General features: G+C 43.9%; 3 protein-coding genes across 3 annotated transcripts in view; 2 read left to right on the forward strand and 1 right to left on the reverse strand.

The window, feature by feature from the left end:
• Positions 1-34: 34 nt before the first annotated feature.
• srsf9 (serine and arginine rich splicing factor 9) lies at positions 35-4,768 on the reverse strand. Its single transcript, XM_088280898.1, has 5 exons — positions 4,603-4,768; positions 3,107-3,286; positions 2,767-2,954; positions 760-932; positions 35-683 (listed from the first exon to the last, which is right to left on the reverse strand). Exons 2-5 carry the CDS (start codon positions 3,262-3,264, stop codon positions 477-479), a joined length of 726 nt encoding a protein of 241 aa, XP_088137024.1. The 5' UTR covers positions 3,265-3,286; positions 4,603-4,768; the 3' UTR covers positions 35-476.
• A 649-nt stretch (positions 4,769-5,417) lies between these two features.
• LOC148318890 (proline dehydrogenase 1, mitochondrial-like) lies at positions 5,418-12,229 on the forward strand. Its single transcript, XM_088281942.1, has 14 exons — positions 5,418-5,884; positions 6,621-6,829; positions 7,518-7,552; positions 8,066-8,215; positions 8,285-8,349; positions 8,672-8,788; positions 8,863-8,942; positions 9,158-9,239; positions 9,334-9,426; positions 9,492-9,638; positions 9,896-10,071; positions 10,151-10,249; positions 10,323-10,411; positions 11,309-12,229. Exons 1-14 carry the CDS (start codon positions 5,516-5,518, stop codon positions 11,497-11,499), a joined length of 1,902 nt encoding a protein of 633 aa, XP_088138068.1. The 5' UTR covers positions 5,418-5,515; the 3' UTR covers positions 11,500-12,229.
• Positions 12,230-12,354: 125 nt separating this feature from the next.
• The window catches only part of gal3st1b (galactose-3-O-sulfotransferase 1b), a 2,516-nt gene continuing 1,039 nt past the window's right edge, over positions 12,355-13,831 (forward strand). The window contains exons 1-3 of the mRNA XM_088280586.1: positions 12,355-12,441; positions 12,860-12,999; positions 13,343-13,831. The exon at positions 13,343-13,831 is cut by the window's right edge and continues 1,039 nt beyond it. Coding sequence (XP_088136712.1) covers positions 12,403-12,441; positions 12,860-12,999; positions 13,343-13,831 — 668 coding nt within the window. The 5' untranslated portion in view covers positions 12,355-12,402. The remainder of the gene's footprint in view (positions 12,442-12,859; positions 13,000-13,342) is intronic.

A 13,831-nucleotide genomic window follows, 5' to 3' on the forward strand; every position in this document is an offset into this window, starting at 1 on the left:
TAAAATAAAGATTGGAATTAAAGACAAAGGCACACTAAGTTAACATTTTATTGTAAAAGAAAGGATGACCACAAAATGGTAATTTCACTGACTTCAGTCAGATGCTTACATAAAAACAATACGGCGTGCAGCGTCAACATGAGAAGTTGCGCTAATTTATTCCAACTCAGAAGATTAACATCAGATTCTACATGAAAACAATTTTCTGAACTAAAGCTGCAAAAATACGCCATCTTGATCATTTCAACGTTGGGAAAACTGATTTGAACAAACTAACTCACTATGCATATCAAAAGGGTCAAAATTCTGCTTCGAGACAACACGGGTATTAAAATGACACCAAAACAAATGGGAGTAGCCATGGAATGTTTGCAGCAAGAGACGATGAGTCTTATAATGGCAAAGGTGGTTTAAAAAAAAAAAAAAAAGAAAAAGAAAGGAACAAACAAAACTTCCCCGTCTCCTTGATGAATCCTTTAGCGGTAGTGACGAGGCGGTGGGCTGTGGTTGGATGATCTCCGAGGCGGACTATGGCGCGACATGCGAGGGGGGGACTGGTAGCGTGGCGGCGGCGATCCTCTGTAGGGTGGCGAAAAGCGGCCTCTGGATCTGGAGCGGGACCGCGAGCGACCCCAGTTGGGGGTGCCTCTATCCTCGTAGACGCGGATGTAAGCCGTCTCACCCTGCAAACGAGGACAACAGTGAATGTGCGCTCCGGCGGCCGAGGGGGAGGGCCACACCACGGGGTCTTCCACTCACTTGGTGAGAACGGAACTCGGTGCGATCCAGACGGCGTAATGCGTAATCCATGTCCTCTCGGCGGAGAAATTCCACCACGCCCTCCCCGTCCCGCTGCACGTCGGCAAAGCAGACGTCGCCTGCCTCGCGCATGTGATCTTTCAGATCCTGCCAACTGCCACTTGGCGGTAATCCTGAGATGGCAAACACTCATTATGAAATCTAAAAGCTCTGAAATAACTTCTTGCCCAACCGCAATTTTGGATGTTGGTCTACTCAAGTGAGCCCCTACATTAGTCCTAACTAACCCTTGCTCGATGCCGACTCTACCAAATTCTCTAATAATCAACAAAATCGGATTTTGACGTACGGCCAACAATAAAAAGGCCTCAACTTTAAAGGTCCGTCTGATACAAGGGGTCAAAATATAAGATTAACGAGGACAAAGTTAAGACCTACCTAGTTACTGGTCTGGTGATTATGCAGATTTCAGTAACTCTCGTCAACGTGAAATCCACTTAAAGCCACCTTCCCCTGCAGTCCACCATGACAGAAAAGTCAAAGTAATTCTCTTTAAGGCGTCCATATTTCAATCCTTGCGGTCCGCCACACGACTTCCTTCTGTCCTTCATCAGCTAGGCCTGCCTTGGACCCGTGGCAACGATCTAATAGTCCCTTTGCCTTTTCAGTCTGCCGTGAGAATGAAAGACATCTGCTGACAATTCGTCACTCGCAGCAAGTCCGCCATGAGAAACATCAAAGACTGTATTCCGTTTTCCTACTCGTCCCCCTTGAGCTAAAGTCTGCCATGAGTGGGGGGGGGGGAATTCCGACAACTTTGTGTAGTCTTCTTACGACAGAACCCTTTGTCTTTCAGTCCACACTTTACACCCGTCTATGCCTCAACTTCCAGCTAGTAGTCCATTTGTCATCGAGGCTACCATGAGTGCGCGAAATGATATCGGACTTGGACCTAGGGGTCACTTTGTGCTGAAGTACTCATGAAAGAACATCCGCCAATATTCTTTTTTAAACGTCCTTCCTAGTAGCCTCTTCAGTCCAATACAAAAAAAGGACGACCTATGATTCATGACATCCTCTACTAGTGCCTTTGTTTTCCAGTCCACCATGTGAGAATTATCTGACTATGACTGAGGATATCCATCCACTTGTCCCTTCCTCCTCACGCGCTCCAAGAGTGTGAGACCTTTGTGCCTATGATTTCAGACTTCAGTCTACAAGTCAGATGACCACGAGTGAAAGAAAAACATTTTCCAATCACTCGGCACGTCCTCCTTTCAAACAGGCTTTGTCCTTCAGTCCATCCTAAGAGATACATGACTGCGACTTGTGAAATCCATCTAACCTTTGTCCTCCAGTCCGCCATGAAAGACCAAGGACATCTGCTCCATATTCACGACTTGCATCTAGTTCGCTATGGGACGCGAGACAATTCCATACATTTTGGATTCGCAATCAGTCCTTTTGTCCTGCAGCCCACCGTAAAAGAGCAAGTAGGACCAGTCTATGATTCAAGACATTCTGTACTAGGCCTTTGACTCTGAAGTCCGCCATGGGAGCAAGAAACATCTGCCTCTGAAAGTCCACTTTCCTACCAGTTCTTTAGTCCTGCGGTCCGCCAAAAGAAAGACTGTATATCCACTGTCCTCTTAGTCCCTGATGCAGTCCGCCTTGGATGAAAAAACCAAAACAAAAACCTGCCAATGACCTTGGGTGTCCCCCGTGAACCTTCAAACTAAAGCTAGACCTTCCTCCGACTCTTGGCGGCTGTCTGCTTGTGCGCTTGTCCTCCAGTCCATCATGAAAAGACCAAGGAGGACACATGTCAACAATTTGTGCATTTCATCTTAGCTCCCTGCAATTCCTGACTTCTAACTACAAGTCACTTTACGCTGTCGTCCGCCATGGGAAGCAAGAGACACGAGACTCGGCATGTCCACTTCCTAGTGGTCCACTTGACATCCAAGGACTATTATAAATGGGCTACAACTATAGACGTCCACCTACCGGTCACTATTACGCGGAACTCAGACCTCCGTGTTGGGGGTCCAAATCTTCCTCTGGGTCCACCTCCTCTATCACCACCACCACCTCCCATTGGATTAAATTTACTAGAGGATCGAGGATACTCCACACGCAGTTTGGAGTCTCCATATCCATATCCGTTCCTTCCATAGACTGCATCATCTGCATCCCTAAGAGAAAAGAGCAGACAACTCCTTACCTAGGTGGGACGGTTGCTGACATGCTGCGGATCCACTTGCTGCCGGGTGTGACTTGAGGTGCAAGCATAGACCAAAACTTGATAACCGACGGGGATGAAGCTGGATCCATCGCCAAAACTCACCGTGGGTCCTCAAATCGGATAAAGGCAAACGGGATCGTGCCACGGTTGTTCTTCAATTCAATCTCACGGATTTTTCCATATTTGTAGAAGAGATCCTCGATATCTCTCTCCTGGACATCCATGGGCAGATTCCCAACATAGATCCGGCCCTCCGACATGGTGAAGGAATAAGATGCACTGCTGCTGACACAGAGAGGGAATGGTGGGCAACTGTTGACTTTTAGTTCACTTGTTTTTGTAGCAGTAGTAGTTATCCTAATGCTAGTCCAATCCTCCTATTCTGTATTTTAATCAATGACAAAAATGATAAACCAAGGCTTGTTGTGATCAGATCAGCTCAAGACAAAGGGGAGGGTACTGAGAATCCAGACAGACCTGAAAGTTTTTAAGCACAGTGAAGTAAAACACTGTCATACAGCTTGAAACATTCAGTACTACCAGACCAGATAACACCAATCTGAATTTTACCCAAAACAACTACAACAAAATAATTGCACACCATGACAAATTTAGTTAGTCATGGTTCCTTAATTTATGTCTGTGGTACTAGTAAAACCAGTAATTACTTTTAGCGGAAGCGGGGTGCACAAGGTCCAAACAAGATCCACAGAAGGCTTGATTATCAGATTTATACAGCGCCATTCAAGAGACGCAACATACAATACAAAAATACATCATGGGGGGGAATGTGTTGACTATTTTAGGAATGTTTCGAGTGTCTCATAACAGACAATAACAGAGAGATGATCAGCCTAACTTTTGGAAAATTATACAGTTCCAGTGCTACAGAAGGTTACGAAGAAATTGCACTCAGAGTTTGTGGGGTACGTACCCACACTTTGGAGTGTGTCAATTATTTGGCAGTTTTTACTATACGCAGAAAGGCTCTGTGTTCAGCCCCCGTGTGAATTTCTTAGTTGTGTACTTTATACTCGAGTAGTGGAACAAAATTAAATGTTTATCACAAGAGCAATGTGATTTGTGACTAGTGGCGTTTTAACACAATCGTTGGACGCATAAGGTCAATACATTCACGGGTGGGGATCGACGCCAAGAAACACAAGAGCGGGAATGGCAAATGTGGCTTTTGCGAAATCGAATGTGGAATGATTAATTAGGCGCGGTAAAGGTTATATTTAAGTGCTCAAGAAACATGGCTACGACCGACGCGTTCACAAAGGGACACGTCGGCCTAGCCATGCTCGAAGCGTTGCTAACAAAGTAGCTCGTCACGCTCGCGTCGCTTTGTGCGGAAAGTAGCCTGCTTGCGAGCTGTTTCAACCCGCGCATTGGGAAATCGAAACGGAACGAGAAAACGGGGGAAATAACACAATGAGGACGAATGGCGAGGCGCGAGTACAGGCCAGGTATTGTTTGAATAACTGCTTTTTATTGTTCGAGCTACCGTCTTACTGCCTTAGCGCAAGAAATGAGCGAGGTGCGCCCTGTTAGTATGAATAATAGCTTAATTATATTTTTACGTGACGATTAATTACCGTTTAGGATGAATCAAAGACCTTTTGTGGAGCCAATGCGACCAGCTGGCGCTTTGCTTCGCTTGCGTGCAAGATGGCTAGTTAGCAGGCTTGGCTAACACAAGAGCAGCACTGACTTATTCTACAGTCAGTCCAAGCAGAAAGAAGAAATTGTTCTTCTTCTACTGTTCAAATCTGGTAGATGGCGTGAACGTTCTGTCGCAGTGCTGCCATTTTCGGAAGAGCGCAGCATTTATTAAAAACAAAAAACAAAATCGGTGTTCAAGTATTTGGCAACCAAAAGTGTTTCATTATTCGTTGTTTCAGAATGGCTAAAAGGTCAAAATGTTTATTATTAGGTTTAGTTGTTGTAGTAGCGTAAATAATACATGTTTTGATAATATAGCGATAAGAATACAAAATAGTTTCCTTCTTTTATTAATTTAGGATAAACATGATAATCTCTGCCCCTTCATCCCACCCGATCGGGATAAACAGTATTGAAAATAGATGGTAATCTGCACTGTTGTATTCTAGTATTAATGCTTGAATTTCCCTCATGGGAGCCAATAAAGGGTGATCTAATCGTATTTCTATTTCACTCTATTCATCAATGTACTTGTGATTACAAACGAGGTGTGATTATTGTTTCAATCGAGAATGTTGTTTTTCAAATGAACTGACATGTACTTTTACGAACAAAACATCCCTCCCTTTACTTACTACCTGCTGACGTCATAAAACACAAAAGCGTCCATTCTCTTTTTAGGAGGGGGGGTGAATGTAAGGGGGTTGGCTGTAAGGGGACTGTTGCAATTACTATTACATAACATGTCGACAAGGGAGGACCCACCCCTCATTTTGCGAGAACATTATGCAACTTGCCATGTAATAGAGACAAACGTGCCACTTCCACTCCGCACAGACGAAAACAATGTCGAGCGCAAACAAGATCCTCTCCGCTCTGGTCCGGGCCAACAAGGCCGGCAAGCTGCGTTGCCTCCCGGCCACGAGATGCCGGTCCACGGCGGCGGCGGCCAGGGAGAAGGAGCAGCAGCAGCAGCAGCAGCAGCAGCAGCAGTCGGAGATGATGGACGGACGATGCGCCGTGGTGGAGGCTGAGCCCGTGGAGCTCATCAGCCCGAGCAGGAGCGTCCGTTGCGGGCTGCCGCGAGGCAACATCAGCGTGGACTTCAACAACACGGAAGAAGCTTACAAAAGTAAGGACAACGTGGAGCTCCTCAGGAGTCTGCTGGTCTTCAAACTGTGCACCGTCGACGTCTTGGTGGAGAAGAACAAGGAGGTGAGGCTGGCGCGAACTTTTCATTTATCAGCAGAAAGCGTGGCGAAGATGTGGACAGGGTTGACGCTGCAACTTGATCACTTGATTTGAAGAATATTAGTTAGTTTTAAGCTTGGAGCAAATAAATTATTTTTTTGTTTTGCATTTATTTATGACATTGATTTTTTTTAAATGAATGTACATGAATATAAATGTTTTAGTAAAAAAAGGAAATAACAAATATGTGACTATTATTAATTTCCGTAATTTTTGTATTCACAATTCTTGCATCACTATTACCCATCAGAAATGTTTTTATAGTATTCTTTCAACTTTTCTTTTCCTTTCTGTCTTGACCTTTATGACTATCTTCTTTGTTGTGTTGGCCCTGTTACGAGGCCTTTTTTACTGTGTGTTCCTACATTTCAAATGCCAGCAGCCAGAAATTGTTTTACGCTCGTCTGTCAAACTGTGCCACAAGAATAGATAATAAAATCTCCTTACCTCCAAAATCACTTTTCAGTAAAACAAAATGGTTGAGCCACTTCAAACAATGCATCCTCAATGAGAGCAACTCAATAATCTGTAAAAATAACAACCAATAGTGACGATTTGTGAAAAAAAATAGAAAATTAACCAAATTGTGACATAGGTGGTTTCGGCCAGCAACATGCTTAACATTTTGGCCATGTTGTGCAATTTGTGTTCTAACTTTAAATCGAGGTATACTTAGGAACAATGTGTTTTGCGTTCACAGTTGATGGATCTGAGCAAGAAGGTGCTGGGTCAGTGGCTGTTCGAGAAGCTGATGAAGATGACCTTCTACGGGCAGTTTGTGGCGGGCGAGGACCACAATGCCATCAAGCCTCTGATCCAGAAGAACCAGGCGTTCGGCGTGGGTGCCGTGCTGGACTACAGCGTGGAGGAGGACCTGACGCAGGAGGAGGCCGAGAAAAAGGAGATGGAGTGAGTTCATGTTTGACTAGACGCCGTGGAATGTGTTTCTCGTTCAATCCTGGCACGTGTCGCTCGGTTGAAACTGAGGGTGCCCATTAACATGGCCATGTGGTGCTAGTTACGCTGTTATGTAAGAAAAAAAATGGGAAAGGGGTGGGGGGGGGTTTAGTGGGTGTAATTTGCTGAAAACAACAACAGCCTTTCAGTTCTAAAAACAAATAAAAGCTAAGAGGAACTTTCAATGTTGAAATGAATGTCGTTTTTGGCTTCTCAATGCGTCAATGGCAGTGAATGAATTAAAAAAGTGCAGTAGGTATATTCCCCGATGCCCCCCCAATAATCCAATTGTTTCCTCCTCTCAGTTCCTCTCACCTGCTGCATGTTCTGCTTCCTGCATCACTACGTAAACAAGCACAAACTAGTTTGCTCCGTACAATCTCAACTCAGTTGCTCGCATGAGCTCACTCACTATTGGCTGGTCAGGACAGGCCCCCCTCTTCTGATTGGTTGGTGAATGACTCATGTGAGGGTTACATAAGAAAAAAGGAAATGTCACCTAACCACAAACAACTGTTTGTGGCTGTCTCTTGTAATTAAAACAAGAAAAAAACGTGTCTGTTTTTGGCAGAATAACATTGCCGGCTTTTTATAATTGTTGTTTTCATCGATTATAAATAGCTTTCCTTTGTTTTTCCAGTGCGTGTCTCGCTCAAGCTGAGAAAGACAGCCCAGGTGAGTTGTGTCGTGTGCTTGTCGCTCTATTTGTGTTCCTGGAAAGTTAGCGCAGACCACATCGCAAGGCCATTGTATGTCGTGCTGTGCGAACATATAATCTTGCCGCTATCGGTTATATTTGGATTGGCGGGGGAGCAGTCCATTTTTGGTTCGGGTCGGATGGAGTAGGCGGTATCAAATATTCTGAAGTGACCAAAATAGTAGCCGCATCTCAGTTGAGGTCAATGCAAATTGCAATTCAAGATGCATGGCAAATAAATTCCGGAACCGTGCCTAAAATGGCTGCTTTAAACTAAAATGGATGATGTGATGTGATGGATGATTTGAAAATGACACAAAATACAAAAGCGTGAAGTCTGCATTTCAAAATTGGGATTTTTTTTTTTTTTTTTACAAACTGCTACATCTGACCTATTAACACTTAACTCATCCATCCACTTAAAAAAAAACACGTTTCCCTGCCCTCTGATTTTCTTTAAACCATAAAAAGTGGCTCTATTTCCCGTCTAGATGCCGATCACCGCGAGAAGAAGTACAGGGCCCATCGGCAGTTCGGTGACCGACGCGGCGGCGTCATTAGCGCCCGGACGTACTTCTATGCCGACGAGGTCAAATGTGATAACCAGCTGGAAACATTTATCAACTGCATCAAAGCCTCCGGTAAATACAATTTGCACATCCTGTTCCGAAACGAACGGCCGACAATATGAATATTGGCCTGACTTTCAGGTGGAGCTTCGGCCGACGGCTTCTCGGCCATCAAAATGACAGCGCTGGGACGGCCTCAGTTCCTTGTGAGTGGAACACAATGTCCTCCATATGACTCAAAATGTTGTTATGGAACTGACGCATGAGTTGTCAAATTGGTCGCATTAGTACGATATCATTCAGTCGTGAGAGTTTATCTCATTAAGGCAGTTAATCATTGGCCATTTATCTGAGAATTAGCTCTCGTCGGTACAGTTCAAGTGGGTGCCAACTTTTTATTTATTTTTCAAACCTTTTTTTTATTTAATGTTCTAAACGTTGTTATTATTATGACATATCATACTATAAAATTTTATTTTTATACTATAAACCCACTATTATGTGACAAGTTTTAATGTCTGTGCTCAGCTCCAGTTTTCCGAAGTCTTGGTCAAATGGAAGCAGTTCTTTAAGTTCTTGGCGGCCCAGCAGGGAAAATCAGAAATGACAGCGCTGGAGCAGAAACTGGAGCCGGGACAACTCAAGGTGCATGTCGAAGGATGTTCATTTTAATAATGTGTTTCTATTTTTTGGATTTTCATGACAAAATGTATTTGTAGGAGACTTTGACCAAGCTGGGTGTCGCCGCTAAAGACGACATTGAGAACTGGTTCACTGGAGAGAAGTTGGGACTGTCAGGGTAAGAGTAGCTTGATTTATTAAAAAATAAACCTGATGTGGAACATCATTCACCCCCCCCTTGCTGTACTGCAATTTTTTTTTTTTTTTGCATGACATCTGTTGCAGAAATCTGTATTTCATATCAATCGTTTGTTTTAATTTAGGGGGAAATTTGACATGGTTTCTGTATTGCAAACTTTGTGTTTATCCCCGTTATTAATGCCTTATTTCCAGAACCATTGATATGCTTGACTGGAACAGTTTGATAGACGACACAACCAAAATCTCCAATCTGCTCATGGTACCAAACCTTCAGGTAAGTTTAAAAATTGGAAATGCCCCCATTTAGGGTAAACTATGCCATAATAATGCAATCCTTTTCCAATTTTTTTCAAATTTGCTTCTGACAGACGGGCCAGCTCGAGCCTCTGCTGAGCACATTCACAGCTGAGGAAGAGCGACAAATGAAGAGAATGCTACAGCGAGTGGACATCCTGGCCAACGTGAGAACTTCCCAAGCGTCTCGTTGTCGTGAATCGTTTCAAAGCTCTCTCTGTGTGCGACGCAGCACGCCATGGAGCACGGCGTGCGGCTCATGGTGGACGCCGAGCAGACGTACTTCCAGCCCGCCATTAGCCGGCTCACCCTGGAAATGCAGAGGAAGTTCAACACGGAGATGCCAATAATCTTCAACACTTATCAGTGTTACCTGAAGGTCAGATTTCTTACAATCCAATTGGACAAGACGTGAGCAAATATTAGCCTGAACAGTTTCTCCCTTAATTCATTCACTGCCATTGACGGATATAGACGCCAAAAAGTACAATAATTTTTACCTGGGCTGGCAGTGAATGAGTTGAATTGTGTATTATGTACAAATCGAGAGGCCGAAAGTTCGTAAGATAATAAGGAAGGTGGGTTGGCGGTTGGCTTGGTCTTCCGTCTCTGTGCTGACAAACTAAACGATTCTAGGAGGCCTATGACAACGTGACAGTGGACGTGGAGCTGTCTGGGCGGGAGGGCTGGTATTTTGGTGCCAAACTTGTGCGCGGAGCTTACATGTACCAGGAAAGAGCCCGGGCAGCCGAGATCGGTTACGAGGACCCCATCAATCCCGACTATCACGCCACCAACAAGATGTACCACAAGTGAGCTGCGGCTGTCCCTTCTGGCAAGCAAGTCTTTGCCACGGCATTTTTTTTTTTAAGCATATGTTGTTTGTTTCAGATGCCTGGAGTATCTGCTAGAGGACATTGAGCACGGCCGCAAATCAAACATCATGGTAGCCACTCACAACGAGGACACGGTGGAATTCACCTTGGACAAGTTTGTTTTCGTCTGAACAGCTCGCCGAAGGAACGTATGTGGCGTTGCGCAACCAACGTGTGTTCTTTTTCAGGATGAACAAGATGGGCCTTTCACCCACTGAGAATAAAGTTTACTTTGGACAGCTGCTTGGCATGTGTGACCAGATCAGCTTCCCGCTAGGTATGTCCGAACCTCAAGGCCCCTCGCTGATACTGGTCTGATACGAACAAACATTCATATGGAGGCTTACGTCACGCCGTTCTGTGACCACCGAAGCCAAAGTCGCTTGGTGGTCTTTGAAGTGGTTGACCCTTAAGACAAAAGGTGGACGTCTTATAAAAGCTGTTGGAGATATCGCAGTGCAGGAGAGGTTATCGCTAAAGTTACCGTTTATCAGGGGTACCCAAGCATTTCCTCCCAGGCTGCATAGAGAAATATAAAAAGATGCTAAGCAGGCCCACTTCTTCCACTTTTGTTTAGAAATGTGCTAAGACTAGATCCACAAGCAATTAATATTTTAGTATCTTGGTTTTATGTATATTATCGTTAAGAAAACAATATTCCACTTGCATATATTTACTGTGGTCTCCTACAACATCTGACTTTTTACATCAGTAAAGCATCACCACCATGTGTCTAGCACAACCAAATCACCTGAGGCTCATCGATCGTATTCGCAAGAACAAACTGACATGACTTCACACAGACAAGGAATATTTGCACAGTAGCAGTTTACACAGATGGAAGAGGTCACTGAACTCAACTTTTGGAATGTACGTACAGTTAAGAAAAGTCAGGGGGTCTAGGAAGTAGGAAGGGGATGGAGGTGTCGCGACTTTTTTGACACCACACTATTTGAGCAAATTTATTGGGGCACACGGAAATTTGTTATGCATGCTTTTGGACAAGAGGGCTAATTGCCTCCCGATTTGTTTGAGAATGGAAATTCTTCCATATGTACTCAAGTTAAGTGTTTGTTTTAGTGTGCGAGACAAGTGCCTCATCCACACAAACAAAATGATTGGCCATCGGTTTAGAGATCCCGGACAGTGACTTAACCAAAATGGATGTCCTCAGGTCAAGCGGGTTTCCCGGTGTACAAATACGTCCCGTACGGCCCCGTGGATGAGGTCATCCCGTACCTGTCCCGGCGTGCTCAGGAGAACCGAGGCTTCCTGAAGGGCTCACAGCGGGAGCGCAGCTTGCTGTGGAAGGAGCTCAAGCGCCGCCTGCTGGCGGGACAAATATTCTACAAGCCTGTCTACTGAGTCGCAGGACCATTCCGCCATGCTGCTTTACAGCAAGGGTACCCTTTTTGTTTTTTGGGGAAGATAACTGTGAGAGTCCTTCAAATGTGCAGCAACAATTGTCCTCATCCGCACTTGTTTGTCCTAAAAGCAATTATTAACAAGCTAGTCATTCCACAAGGAAATGGGAGCTCACTATTTGGCATCTTATCTCGGTGAGTGAAGTTTTTATTGTTATGGGCGAGTAGAAAAGGTTGGTGTACTATTTGGCAAGAACATAAACAATGAACAGATAAGGGGTACCCTTACCGTAAAACAGTTTCACGTGGCATAAAATGCATATGTAATGTATTTCTAAAAATATTTTTATATTGCTGTCACGCCAACATGCCTTAATATTATACGCACAAACAGTTATGACGTCGGGAATTGTACATGTAATCGATCGTGTGTGTGAATTTCAATTGGGATAGAAACAGACTGCAGTCAATAGTAGCCATATTTTTGCCTGTAATTTGTTGCAGCGATGTCTGAGCCAAAGAGTCGATGAAATGTTACATTTCACTCGAAGCATGTAGGTACAAATATGAGAAGTTCTTCCATAGATTCTTACAGTAGCGCAAGAGCAAAAAAAGTCACATTCAATTTGTGTTTGTTTTTAACTTCATGTGTGTGATCTACGGTTTTGGTGAGATTTGTACAGTTGTAAAATATACTTTTGCTTTAAACAATAATAAAAGACTTCAATTAACCCCAGTGAATGATTCATATTGTTATGGGTGGGAGGAGCGTGTGATGCGCCGTCACTACGTCGCAGCCAATCACAGAATGTTTTGTTGACCCGTTTTACCACTCGTGACCACCTGAAAGGTGTCAGCGCTCAGTTTCAGGTAAATGCGCTAAACCTACTTTTCTCTGGATACTATGGCTAATCCTGGATTAAGAGTAATAGCTTGCTTTCAGGTAAATGGACATTTTGTGTATATATATATATATATATATATATATATATATATATATATATATATATATATATATATATTAGTATTGATTTAATAAAATGTGACTATACTGTTTCTTAGATTTATAATTGAGGGAGTCGCTTGACAACTTTTAATAAATTGTACTTGTCAATTTCGCCAAAACAACTTTTAATGCCGATTTTGGGCATTTTAACCTGATATCAAATCGTCATCGTGTAGTGTGAAACGTGACTCTTCCATTCCCAACTATAAATATGTTTAAAGTGTAAACATGGGGGTTGTGTTTCATCCTTTATCTATTCCTGTAAATCTCCAGGCCTTCCCCTCCGTTTATTTGAGTTAGCACCCTAATTCGTTCTTATATTCCTGTCTGGATTTATATTCAAATGTCTTTTCAGGTTCTATTGGATTTCAAAATGTTGCACATGGCAGGAAACAAGTGCAATGCGGTCATGCGAGGCCTCATTCTTTGGCTTCTTTTGACCAACATCACAGTTCTACTATATTGCCTGATTTTGCCAACCCAAGTAGAAGTCAGGTAATGTCGGAAAATAATCGCTACGTTACGTTATGTTGAATGATAAAATAGAAAAAAAGGGCTCCAAACAATCCTTGTAAACTTCTACTAGTTTTTATACCCTTTGAAGACATCTAATAAAGAGGTGAGAGGTGTGCTACTGCTAATAGATTTGAAGCACACAGTATGGAGATGTACAGCAAAAGTCAAATTCAGAACTGTTCACATGTAATTAAGAAGACAAATTGCAATTCTTTGTTATTACTGCCTTCATAATTCAAGTGTTGTCACAATCTCGTTTTAAGGGCAAATACTTCAATTTAGCAGGATCTCGGTGTATAAGACGCTTGTGGTTTCCTTCCAGAGGTTCCAAAGATGACACCTGTACCCTCAATATGGCCAATCCACTCAACGAGAACTTTCCCCGGCCTTCTCGAAGGCTCCAGATGGAAACGTGCTCTCCCTCGGGAAACATCATGTTCCTGAAGACGCACAAAACGGCCAGCAGCACACTCCTCAACATCCTTTTCCGCTTTGGGGAAAAACACAAACTCAAGTTTGCCTTCCCCAACGGCCGCAACGACTTCTTCTACCCGTCGCCCTTCCACCGCTCGCAAGTGAAGAGCTACCGACCCGGCCAGTGCTTCAACGTAGTGTGCAACCACATGCGCTTCCACCCCGCAGAGGTGGCGGCGCTGTTGCCCCCTGACACAACTTACGTCACCATCCTGCGCCATCCGGCCTGCCTTCTGGAGTCGGCTTTCCACTACTACAGCGGGGCCGTGCCCCTTACCTGGAGCATAGGCGGTGACGACAAACTGGTGGAGTTCCTCAGGAGTCCTCAGAACTACTA

This window comes from Idiotropiscis lumnitzeri, chromosome 18, assembly GCF_059441095.1.
Source record: "Idiotropiscis lumnitzeri isolate Australia: NSW breed Sydney's pygmy pipehorse chromosome 18, RoL_Ilum_1.0, whole genome shotgun sequence".
Lineage (NCBI taxonomy): Eukaryota > Metazoa > Chordata > Actinopteri > Syngnathiformes > Syngnathidae > Idiotropiscis > Idiotropiscis lumnitzeri.

Coding starts and splice junctions, on each gene's coding strand:
- srsf9 (XM_088280898.1), bottom strand. CDS start 3,264: ATGTCGGAGGGCCGGATCTATGTTGGGAATCTGCCCATGGATGTCCAG. Junction 2,955..3,106: donor ATCCGATTTGAGGACCCACG/GTGAGTTTTGGC, acceptor CTTTTCTCTTAG/GGATGCAGATGATGCAGTCT. Junction 684..759: donor CCGAGTTCCGTTCTCACCAA/GTGAGTGGAAGA, acceptor CCTCGTTTGCAG/GGTGAGACGGCTTACATCCG.
- LOC148318890 (XM_088281942.1), top strand. CDS start 5,516: ATGTCGAGCGCAAACAAGATCCTCTCCGCTCTGGTCCGGGCCAACAAG. Junction 8,789..8,862: donor TGGAGCCGGGACAACTCAAG/GTGCATGTCGAA, acceptor ATGTATTTGTAG/GAGACTTTGACCAAGCTGGG. Junction 9,427..9,491: donor GAGTGGACATCCTGGCCAAC/GTGAGAACTTCC, acceptor TGTGCGACGCAG/CACGCCATGGAGCACGGCGT.